The sequence below is a fragment of the Belonocnema kinseyi genome, chromosome 8 (genome assembly GCF_010883055.1).
Source record: "Belonocnema kinseyi isolate 2016_QV_RU_SX_M_011 chromosome 8, B_treatae_v1, whole genome shotgun sequence".
NCBI lineage: Eukaryota > Metazoa > Arthropoda > Insecta > Hymenoptera > Cynipidae > Belonocnema > Belonocnema kinseyi.
This window is the reverse complement of record NC_046664.1, coordinates 55295840-55308518: the sequence shown is the minus strand read 5'-3', so window position 1 is coordinate 55308518 and position 12679 is coordinate 55295840. Positions and strand designations below refer to the sequence as shown.

The 12679-nt window shown below is 29.6% G+C and overlaps 1 protein-coding gene across 9 annotated transcripts in view; it reads right to left on the bottom strand.

Annotated features, from left to right (window-relative positions):
• The window catches only part of LOC117177852 (dystonin), a 454633-nt gene that overhangs the window by 107150 nt on the left and 334804 nt on the right, over positions 1–12679 (bottom strand). For all 9 annotated transcript variants that reach the window (XM_033368865.1, XM_033368868.1, XM_033368864.1 and 6 more), the window contains 4 exons: positions 8861–9311; positions 8538–8795; positions 4552–5125; positions 351–821 (listed from right to left, as the gene is read on the bottom strand). In XM_033368865.1, coding sequence (XP_033224756.1) covers positions 351–821; positions 4552–5125; positions 8538–8795; positions 8861–9311 — 1754 coding nt within the window. The remainder of the gene's footprint in view (positions 1–350; positions 822–4551; positions 5126–8537; positions 8796–8860; positions 9312–12679) is intronic.

The following is a 12679-nucleotide window of genomic DNA, read 5'->3' as shown; positions in this document are numbered from 1 at the left end:
GAATTTTCAACAAATTTTTTTTTTTAAATCACATAGATAAATTTTTAACCAACGAGATTAATTTTCTACCAAGAAGATTAATTTCTTATCAAAAGAGACGAATTTTCTACAAAAAAGTTAAATTTTTTGTATCCAAACTATATGAAATTTCAACAAAATTTTTTTTACAATCAAATAGATAAATTTTTAACCAACTAGATCAATTTCTTGTCAAGAGAAACGAAATTTCTAGAAAATAGTTGATTCCCTGAAAAATCCAAGTTTTCCAGGAAGGGCAAAGACACCCTGATTAGCCACTCTGGTCCGAATATGGAAGCGACTACTCAAATGCTAGGTAAAATAATACTTACGTTGACCTGTTTGTAGGTGCAGATGCAGGTGACATTTAGCGGTCTCGTAACAGGCTGTTTGCGCTGTTTCATTGGCACAATGTCCTTTGACTGGTCCACGAGTCGCTGGACATGATCGCCATAATTGTTCAGCTCTTCACGCAACTCCTGCATTCCTTTGAGGAGGCGCTCGCCCTCGTCCAGAGTGAAATCGCTCTGTGAATACACGGTGTTGAGAGTTTCGTCTCTCTTCGAAATCCACTGCTCGGCTTGTTGAACGTCCTTGAAGAACTGCTGGCTCTGAGCTGCGTGTTTCAGATGAACCTCGAGACAGAGAGTCAACTGGAGCAGCCAAGCCCACTGTGTCTGCATCGCGGACATGTAAGCCTCGATGGTTTTCGCGGCGGGGTGATGCTGCAGAAGCAAAGCTTCTCCTCGATCTTGCACTGCCGAGAACTGAATCTCACGTTTCTCGAGATCGCTCATCAGTGACTGTGATCAAAAAAGATGGGAGATTAGTTTCGAAGGTAAAAGAAGAAGAAGCTTATTGAAAAGTACCTTCATTCTGTGAATTACCTCAATGCCGGATCCGTAAGTTTGCTTGGAAATATTTCGAGATGAGTGGATGATTGATCTTATTTAGTTATTCAGGGTGTCTACTGATTTTGAACTACTAAATGACCTAGGTATAATTTTATGGATTGTCACACCTTATTATATTTGTAATAATTTGTTGAATAATTCGCAAATATAATTTGTAATGCCTTTGGTATTCGCGATTAATTATTTATTAATTATTGAAGAGTGTTTAGAAAAAATATGTTAAGCTTCAGGCAACAATTATTTCAAAAACTTATTTTTTTTTTAAAAGTAAGAACTTAATTTATTTGAAATATGCTTTATCGGAAGCTATAACTTAAGAGATTTTGATGGGGCCCTTTAAATATTTCTTATTTTGAAAAAAAAGGAGTTTTTAAAAATAATTCTTGACTAAAGTCAAGGAAGCAATATTAAAATAATTTTTAACGGTTTTTTGTAATAGCTGTTCAAAATCTCAAGAAATCTAGATTTTTTATCCTTTATGGGCCTTTTAAAAGTCTACAATTATTTAGAATCTTTACAAGTTTTAAATTATTTTGGGATCTTTTCAAAAATTCTATATATCTCTAAAGCTTACTCAGATTTTTTATAAACATTTTGTAATCTTGCAAAATTGAAAAATTATTCTTTAAAACCTTTTATATTTTTTACAGTAATTTTAGAAAATCATTTGAAATCTTTTTTTAATTTTGAAGAGAATTCATTTTTTCAAAATTAATTTTTAAATTACTGTTGAAAAAGATGAATATTCTCAAAAAAAATTGAATCTTCAACTAAAAAAGATTCTTTTTCAACGAGTTTCATTTTTTATCAAAAGGGATAGCAATTTTACCAAAAACACGAATTTTCTATTAAAAAGTTAAATTTTTTTATCCGAACACATGAAGAAGAATTAATTTTAATCTGTTACCAAAAAATTAGAATTTTCAGTGCAACAGTTAAATTTTCAAACAGAGATAAATTGTCAACTGAAATAATAAATCTTCATACAAAAAATTAATTTTTAACAAAATAGTTGCATTTCTAACCAAAAGACATTAATTTTCAACTAAAAAGATCTATTTTTAATAAAAATATAATAGTTAAATTTTCAATATGAAAAAATCATTAATTAAGAAAATGTATTTGCAACCAAAGGGTTATATTTTCAACAACAAAAAATGTTTTCCTTGAAACCTCACAACATTCTCAAGAAGGTTCTATCATTTTGGTTCAAAATCTTCAGCAATTTACAATTTGTTTAAGATTTTCAAAAATGGTTCCAGTTTCAAATTACGTTTTAATCTTTTTACACTACTAAATAACTCGTAAATTTACTTGAATTGTTTCTAAAATTGTTTAAAGCTTTCAAAATTTCAACATTTTGTTTTAAATTCTTCTAGATTCTTTTTAAAAATTTTAGAAAGTAATTTGAAATGTTTTAAAACATTTTTGAGATTTGAATTATTTTTGAATCATTTAAAAACTTCTAAATATATATTTTTTAATTTTCAAATGTTTTATTACATTTTTAATAATATTCCAAAATTAAAAAAAAAAGTTTCTTGTAAAATACTTCTTTTGAAATAATTTAGTCTTCCGACAAATATTTTAAATGTTAAACAATTACAAAACCGTCTTGAAATCCTGTAGATCCCATTTCAACATATATTTAAATCTTCAAAAATTAAATTTAATCATTTTATATAAAACCTAAATCATTTTATATTCGAACAGAGTAGAAAAATGTTAAAAACAGAATTATTTTCCATTATTAAAAAATCATTAACAATCAAAATAAAAATTCACTCATAATTTTCACGTGAATCTTAAGTAAATTTTTGTTTTCTCTTGAAACTTCTCAGAATTCTTAAGGAGCTTTAATAATTTTGGTTCAAAATCTTGAACAATCTGCATATTTGATAAAGATTTAAAAAAATATTTTCCAGCTTTAAACTGTTTTTGAATCTTTTTATACTACGAAATAACTCGTAAATTTAGCCGAATTGTTTCTAAAATTGTTTAATTCTTTCAAAACTTCAACATTTTCTTTTATATTCTTCTAGATTGTTTTTCTAAATTTTAGAAAATCATTTGAAATGTTTTAAAATATTCTCGAAATTTAAACTATTTTCGAATCATTTAAAAAGTTATAAATATATATTTTTTAATTTCCAAATGTGTGATCAAATTTTTAATAATATTTTAAAATCAACAAAAAAGCTTCTTGCAAAATACTTCTTTTGAATATTTTAAATGCTGAAAAATTACAAAATTGTCTTAAAATCCTGTAGATTCATTTTCGCCACATATTTAAATCTTAAAAAATTTAATTTAATAACTTAAAATAAAACCTAAATCATTTTATATTCGAATGTAGTAGCAAAATGTTAAAAACAAAATTATTTTCCATTATTTAAGAATCATTAACAATTACAAATTTTCCCTTTATCAATAATGCTTAGAAACATTTAAAAATAAATTTTATCATTAAATATAAATAATGATATAATATATCATTATTTGTAAGTAATATAAAAATCAGTTTAATTTTATACCAAAACGTAAGAATTTTCTACAAAAATATTCATTTTATACCAAATAGTTGAATTTAAAAAAAATGAATTTTTAATAAAAATGTAATAATGAGAAATTTTCAATTAAAAAATTGAGTTTGAACAAAAGAATTTCCAAAAAAGGAGTTATATTTTTAACAAAGAAAAAATGTTAAACCAAAAAAATAAAATTTTTACGGCGAGAATAATTTTCAAGGCTCTTTTAAACTGACTCGAACTAATTCTAAAAATTTTTAATATATTTCAAAATAAATAATGGAATTGTAGAAACCTTTTAAATTCTTAAGAAGCTTCTATAATTTAAATTCAAAATCTTGAACAATCTACAATTTGATAAAGATTTTCAAGCCAAATTTTTTCAAAATTGAAAAATTTTGATTCAAATTCGTCTAGATTCTTGTTCTAAATTTTAGAAAATCATTTGAAATGTTTTGAAATATAAATCAAAAATTAAAATTAACCTTTAAAAATAAACCCTGAATTATTTTACATTCAAATGTAGTAAGCAAAATGTTGAAAGCAGAATTATTTCCCATTCCTAAAAAATAATTCATAATAAAAATTTTCCCTTTATTAATAATGCTTAGAAACATTTAGAAATAAATTTTATCATCAAATAAAAGTACTTATTTGGGAATTTCGATTTAAAAAAATAGATGGCGCAGACAATTCGTAATCAAATTTTGTATGTAACGGAAAAATATTCAAATTGATTTCTCTTGATATCACGATGAATAAAAAATATCACATTTTCCAAAACCTTAAATGTGATTGAGATCTAATAGTATAAACCAAAATCCTTATAGATAAAAAAATTCTTGTTCGGCTTCGCCGGGATTCGAACCCAGGTTTCCAGAATCCCAGACAGGTGTAGATTAGCCGGTTAGAGCACCAGACCGGAATTCTCTATACCTGGGTTCGAATCCCCGCGGAGCTGGAGAACAGTTTCCTTCATTTTATCGACGAAAAAACTTTTTTAACATGATTCCCGGCTATTTTGCAACTTTCCCGATCAGTAGATACCCTCTTATCTGGATTCGTTACTAAATAAAAATGAAATAACCAACCTCATAGTATTGTTCAATGCTCTGGACGTTCAAGTTCTTATCGCTCCAGTCGCGAGTGACTTCGTTCTCTTCTTTCGTATTCAACCAGACAAGTTCCCCCGTCGCGGACTGAATGAAATCATGCAGAGTGTCCAAATCCGAGAGCCGCTTGTTCGAAAGGGTCAAGAGCTCTGTGTAAAGTTTCTGCAGGGTGCTGAGATGTTGACTGTAGAGCGCGAGCTCTTCTCCCTGGAAGCTGGTTCTAGCCTGAATACATTTTTCAACTTTCGAGTGGAACTGATCGATGTTCTTGTGTTCCCTCTGGTGAATGTCAAGCTCGGCTTGGACACTTGGTAAATCGGATCCGTACTCAGCTTCCTGGAGCTGTTTCAGTTTGTTTTTGCACCAGTCGATGCAATCCTGTACGGATCTGAAGAGTGGATTGGTGTCGACCAATCTCGTTTCGTGGACGGTTGTGCGAAGCTTTGTTACCACGCGTTCTTCGACAGGGAAGGAAACGGCGGAGAGAGGCTGCACCAGGCGCTTGTGGAGGAGAGAGCGCAGCGCTACCCAACGCTGATGCAACTTTTGCACTCTGAAATTCGAAAAGAGTAGGGTGGAAATCGAGAAGAGTTGGGATTTTTTTTTAAATTCTCTCTTGCGCAGGGATACCACAGACTAATGTACAGTGAAACTCTTCTATAGCGCCGATTTCGGGGCTGACGGTGGGTGGGAACTAATTCATTATAGCCCACTGCGCTTTTGTTTATTCACACTTGAGTGCATGTCTGAGTGACAACCACAGACACCGCGCATCCCACGCAGCTCCTATTACACTTACCTGCGGCGTGGCTTTAATTCTCGGAAGGGCTATAGAAGGGAGGGCTATTGAAGGGTTTCACTTTACTTGAAAAATGTGGAAAAAGTGACTACTGTCAATAAAAATTCTTATCTGCGGAGATGAACGCCAAGGTTGCGATTGCTAGGATACACTTTACAAGCAATATTGAATTCATTATGAGACAATTTAAATTCCTAACTTTTCAGGTCAAAATATTGCAATTTCAGGAAAATAGATAAATTTTCACCCAAAAAGATTCATTCTCGAAAAAATACGTGATTTCTGAACCAAATGGTTGAATCTTCAACTAAAAAATATCAATATTCAACTAAAAATTGAGTATTTAAATTTTAATTGAAAAAAATAATTTTCAGACAAAGAAATGAATTTGAAACAAAACAGTTAAATTGTTAACCTAAAAATTGATTTTTAGATAACAAACCTAAAAATGTCAACAAAATTCTTTAATTTTGAAGCCCAAAAGGCGATTTTTAAAATAAAAGTATTTCCTACAAGAAAAGATCAGTTTCTGCAAAAAAAAAGAAAAATTTTCAAACAAAGACATGAATTCTCAACTAAAGTGATGAATCTTCATCCAGAAAAAATTGTTTTTAACGAAGTAGTTCAACTTTCAACCAAAAAAAGATAAATTCTTGACACAAATGTACTCAATTAGTATTTAAAAAAAGACAAATAATCATCAAAATAGATGTATCTTAAAAAAAAAACAGTTTATTTATTTTCAAATAAAAAGTTGCATTTTTAACAAAAAAATATTAAATTTGCACTCAAAGAGATGAATGCTCTTAAGAAAATAAATGAATTTTTATCGCAAAAGATTAATTTTATACCAAAAAGAAGAATCTTCAACCAAATAGTTAAAGTTTCTACTAAAAAAAATAGATAAATTATTAATCAAGAATAAAATAATTTAATTTTCAGTTAAAAAATTAATTTTCAGTTCAGAAAGAATGAAATTTCAATCAAATTGTTGAATTTTCAAGCCGAACGGACGATTCTTCTTACAAAATAGATGAGTTTTCTACAAGAAATGATCAGTTTTAAATCAAAAATTGAATATTTAAATTTTCAGTTAAAACCATTAATTTTCTGCAAACAAAAGAAGAATTTTCAACACCATAGTTGAATTTGGAGAGAAAGACATGAATTCTGAACAAAAATGATTAATCACCATCCAGGAAAATAGTTTTGATAAAGTAGTTCGACTTTAAACCAAGTTGTTGAATTATCGATAAAAAAATGTAATTACTTAATATTTCAACGAAAAATACCAAATAATTGAATACTCAACCCAAAAAACTTATGAATTTTCAGCTAACCAGTTAAATTTTTAACCAAAAACTATTAAATCCGTGTCAAAAGAGATTAATTTCAATTTTCTATGAAAAGACGAATTTTCAACAAAATATATGATTTCTCAACCAAAGAAATTAATTGTTTACTAAGAAGATTAATTTTTTACGAAAAAAGTAAAATATTTAAAGTTTCAGTTTGAAAAATTAACTTTCAACCAACAAAAAATTAAGTTTCAACTGAAATTATGAATCATCAAGCCTAAGAAAATAATTTTCATCCAAACGGTTGCATTTTTAAGAAAAAAAGATTAAGTTCACACCAGAAAGAGATTAATTTTCAACTGTCAAATTAATTCTAGACCAGAAAAGCTAAATTTTCCATTGAAGAATTACATTTTCAACAAAAAATATTAATGAGATAAATTTTCATCAAACGAGTTCAGTTTTTAAATTCGAAACTCGAATGTTTTCGAAAACATTTGACTTTGATATCCAAAATAATTAATTTTCAACAAAAAAAGTAATTTTCAACTAAATGATCTAACTACAAAACGAAAAAAATTAGATTCAACAAAAAAACAGTTAAATTTTTAACCCGAAAGGTGAATTGTTTACCAAAAAGTTCATTTTTAACTAACAATAATTTTTTTGACAAATTTAAAAAAAAATTTGAATTCTTGACAAAAAAGATGATTTTGAAACAAAAAATATTAATTTTCTACCCAATAAGACGAATTTTTAACACAATACTTTAATTTACCTCAAAATAGTTAATTTTTAAATTTAAAAAAAACATGAATTTGAACAATTCAAGTTAAGTTTTCAACGAAAGATGCCTCTTAAAAAAATTCTTTTTTCACAAAGTAGTTTAACTTTAAACCATGCACTTGAATTTTTGGAAAAATAGTTTGATTTACTTTTTTTTACCAGATTATTGAATTTTCAGTCCAAAAAGACGAATTTTCTACAAAACAGTTCAATTTTCAACTAAAGAAATGAATCTTCAACAGTTTAAGTGGATTTTTTATTTGCTTTTCTACCAATAAATACGAATTTTCAAGCTAATACACGAATTTTCATCCAAACAGTTCAATTTTCAAATAGAAAGGATCAATTTCAATCAAAAATTTCAGCCAAAGAGATTAATTCTCAACTAAAATTATGAATCTGAAAAAACTTAATTTTTAACAAAGGAGTTCAAAATTTAATCCTAAAAATGATAATTTAACCCAGAAGATTAAATTTCTAAAAACGAAATATTATAATTTTTAACAAATGAGATGAATCTTGAAATAAAAAATTATTTTCAGTAAAGTATTTTCGCTTTGAACCAAGTAGTTGAATAATGACCAAAAAAGATGACTTTTAAGTCTATAGTTGAATAAATATTACAATTTAAAGTAGCACGGTAAAATGGTAAATTTCTCTGTGAAAATTGTGCAATACGCTGAAAAAATTATTAACATGTAAAAGTAAAAAAAGTTGGTAAAAGTTTAACTATTGCTCCCTTTCACCTTCTGCAGCAAGTTCTACAAAGTGAAGTTTGTTTAAAAAAATGTATCGAACTGCGCAGATATAAACTGCGCAGAAATTTTATGCGCAGAAATTTTAAGCGCAGCTATAAGGTGCGCCGAAAAACTCCACGCAGTTTCTGCTACCTTGAACAAATTTTATTTATAACTTTTCCCGTGAATAAGCAGAAAAGTACTTAAATAATTATTAAAACTTCAAAAAGAAATTGCAATAAAAATGTCCATACTCTTTTTCTAAATTTCAGGACTTTTCCAGGTTTTCGAGGTTCTGTAGCAACCCTGCCCTTAGTAATGAATTGTAATAAAAAAAAGACTTACCTCTTGTGAAGCTCGGGAGCTTGGCTGTACCTGCCTTCGGTTAGAGTGTGCACATCAGTAAAGATATTCTGAATTTGAATCTCGGTGTTGCGAATATCCTGTTCAAGCAGATCAACAGCATGTTTCGCTTCAAGCGGATGAAGACGATCCAGTCGTCGAGCTTCATCCTCCACACGTCTCTCCAGCTCTTCCAAACGGTTGTCGGTCGACTTCATCTCTCGATGAACTTTTTCGGCGAGTCGTTGTAATCGTTCGAGGCTGTAAGGATCTCAAATTAATAATTACCTTCCGTAAAAGAATCAAAATCGCTGATAAAGACATACCGTTTGATTTCGTCGTGAATGGCCTGGTCCCGCTCCTGATGAAGCATGATAAGCCGATTCCAGTTTTTGTCGATGATATCGATGTGTAGTTCCTGTTCCATGTCGATCTCACCCACAGCTTCAAAGTACTTTTGAAGATCCCTGAAGATGTGAGTCAACCTTTGCTTATCTCTGTAACGAGGAGGTACCTCCTCGTTCTTAAACTTGGCACTATCGGCTGCGAGTTTCTTCATCTCGATCAGCGTCGGCGGGAATGATCTCTCCTGCATGAGAGCCATCTTCTCGCGTATCCAGCAATGAAGGGAGCTGGCGAGTTCGCGGTATTCGGCAGATCGTCTCTGAGCTTCAGCATCATACAAGGGATGAATTGGTGGCGGCTCAGGGAACACGTCGTAGAGCGATGAGATGTACGTTATCAACGACTTCTCGTCCGGTTCGGGGGTATCGACATCTGCAAACAATAGCAAATATTTCGGAATTACATTTTTTGGTTGAAGAGGTAAATCGTAAAGTTCAGGAATTGAATCTAGAATTTGTAGCGTTAAAATAAGAGTATACTGTACTCTCACCAAGCGCCAGCCATGCCACGCCCCTAAGACTCGCGCAGGCGTATCTAATCCACGCTGAAGGCGCTTACCGAATTTAGAGACAATAGAAGGGAGAGGCGCTTGGTGAAAAAGGCGCTTTGTGAGAGCAAACTTTATAATCAATTATCTAGTCTGGAGAAGAAAGCCCGGGGTGAAACTGGTGCTCATATATTCACTTTTGTGATAATCTCGAACGAAATGGAAGACCTTCCTCTTTCGGTCTAAGTGAATGATTTTTACTTCAGGGTGGTCATTGGTGAAGATGGAGATAATAGTATTTTTTTAGTTTTCTTAAGAAGGCACCACGGAGAGTAGTGAATGCTGCGATAGTGATTCATGAAGCGGAAGACAGTTTCTTCCCTTTGACGCACTCCAACGATCACGAATTATATACGTGCACTCACTGCTTTAAAAGGGGATTCGCTCTAAGTAGACGTCAGCCACTGCAGACTACAAAGATTCTTCTTTTATTTATGGTTTATGAACCAACCATCTGATACTTAAAGAATTCGATTGAATTTATAAGAATTCCAGATGAATTTTTTTTTCATTCAGGATAAATTCATAAAACTTGAAACTAATTCAAGATAAATTCAAATGAATTCAAATAAATTGGCAAAACTTTTAAGCTCGAAGATATTTCGATGTGATTTATACAAATTCATACATATTTCTAAGAATTTTATTAAATGCCTGAGATTCAAGATCTACCGAAAAAAGAAGAATTTTCAATAAAATACATTAATTTTCAACATAGCAGTTAATTGTTTACCTAAAAAATAAATTAATTAATAACCAAAAATAGAGTAGTAATATTCTCAATTTAAAACATTAAATTTTTACCAAAACAAAAAACGATTCATAAAAAACATTTTATTTCCAACTGAAGAGATCAATTTTCAACATAATTTATGCTAATTAGTTCAATTCTCTAAAAATATAAATTTTCAATGAAAAATAGAGTAGTTAAAAAATTAATTTTCGACAAAAATAAAAAATAAAATAGTTAATTTTAAGTTTAAAAAATTAGTCATCAATTACAAAAAACTACTTTTTAATAAAAATGTTGAATTTCCTACAAAGTAAAACAATTTTTTCCTAAATAGTTGAAATTTCTAACAAAATCATAAATTTTCAGCGAAGAAGATTAATTTTCAATAAAAAGCACGAATTTTCAAACATAGTTAAATTTTCAAGGAAGAAGATCAAGAAGCTTCAACTAGAAAACTGAATTTATAAGAATGTAGTTAAACCTTCAAACAAGGAGTTGATTTTTTAAATAAAAAAAATAATAATAAATTAAATATCTAAATTTTCAGTTTTCTGTTGAGAAAAATTATTTTTCAACTCAAAAAGTCGAATTTTTAATACAACAGTTGAATTGTTAACCAAAAAATGACGTTTTAACAGAATTGTTAAATTTCCGAAAAATTGTATCTATTTCTTAAACCAATAGTTGAATTTTCAATCAAAAGCATGAATTTTCAACGGAGAAGATCAATATTCTTTGATAAAAGACGAGCTTTTAACAAAGTACATGAATCGTCAGCCAAATGGTAGTTGAATTTCGTACAAGGAAGATTAATTTTTCACTAAATAGTTGAATTTTCAACAAAGCAGACTAATTTTCAACCAACAAAGTTAAAAAACAAAGCTAAAAAAGTTTAAAAATTTATAATCAAGAAAAAAAGCAGTAAATTTTTAGCAAAATAGTTGAAAACTATTTCAATCCCCCATGTAAATCAGACCAAAGTACCTCAATTACTTGAATTATAACGGATTACAAGTGGATTATGCCAAATAGAAGCAGATTAACTGGATTACAAGTTTATTACTTCGAATTTTTTCAATTACAGAGGATTATAAGTGGATTATTCGAATTACAATTGGAATATCTGTCTTACAAGTGGATTATACGAATTGTACAGTGATTTGAAACAAAAAGAAATTACAAAATTACAATTTGATTTTATGGATTACAAGTGTATTACTGTAAATTACAAGTGGATTATGCGAATTACAAGTAGATTAACCGAATCACAAGTGGATTACTTCAAAATAAAAGTGGATTACTTCGAATTATTAGAATTACGGCGGATCAAACGTGGATTATGCGAATTAAAATTAGTTTTTGTGGATAGAAAGTGTATTACTTCAAATTGCAAGTGGATTACTTAGAATTTTTGGAATTACAGCGGATTATAATTGAATTATGCGAATTATAAGTTGATTGTCCATATCGCAAGTGAATCACATGGATTATCATTTTGGATAACCGAACGATCCTCGGAGAATAGTTGGTTAGGAATTCCTTGGAAGTGGATAAATTAAATGACTTTTTTCTATGATCTACTGTTATTTTCTTTGCTGGTTTGGTATCAATTGGTGGAAATGTAACTGACGGTATTTGAGGAAAGGGAATTGATCACTATCAATTGAAGTTCTTTAACGACTTCTCCATACCAATCCTAGTTCTCAGAACAATGGACAGAATCTACATATATGCCACTAAAGAGGTAGGCGCAATTACAACAAGTGCTGGTGTCACGGTGTGCGAGTGCGGCCGGAAATGCTACCCAGTACCGTGACAAAAAAAAAACTTGTACTACATACATTCAGAATCAGGTGTACTAATATCTAGCACATCGCGATTTAAGATTAATTGTGCAGGTTTCATCTCAGGAAATGCATGATCCAGGGATATAAATAATAATGATTCTCAGTATAAATCTGTTTCATCACTTTAAAGATTTACAGGGAAAATAAGGGAATTTTTATTTAACAGACGGGGATTTTATTTCTTTTCAATATAATAATGATTAATCATAAAATGGGCACCGCCCACTTTTATAAACAAAATAATCCATGGTAATATAACTTCAAAACAAAAAAAAGTAGTATAACTATATACTAAATGGTAAAAATACTCTCTAATCTATCCCCACTAAAAATATTAACATAACAGAAATTAATAAATATTGCACTTTTATAATAAATCTCATATTTTATTAGACTAATATATTTCAATACCCACGCTACGCATTTTTGATTCGAGGACTTTCAAAATTACCAGGAAACAAACACGCGCGCCAAATGCGTGATTTTCTTTTTGTGTCACGTAATTAATATTAACATCAAATATTTTCATTTCATAGCATCTATTATCTAAAATAATAATAAAGGAAGGACAATATTTTTGTTGATTGATGAATATTGACGCCTTAACTTCAGA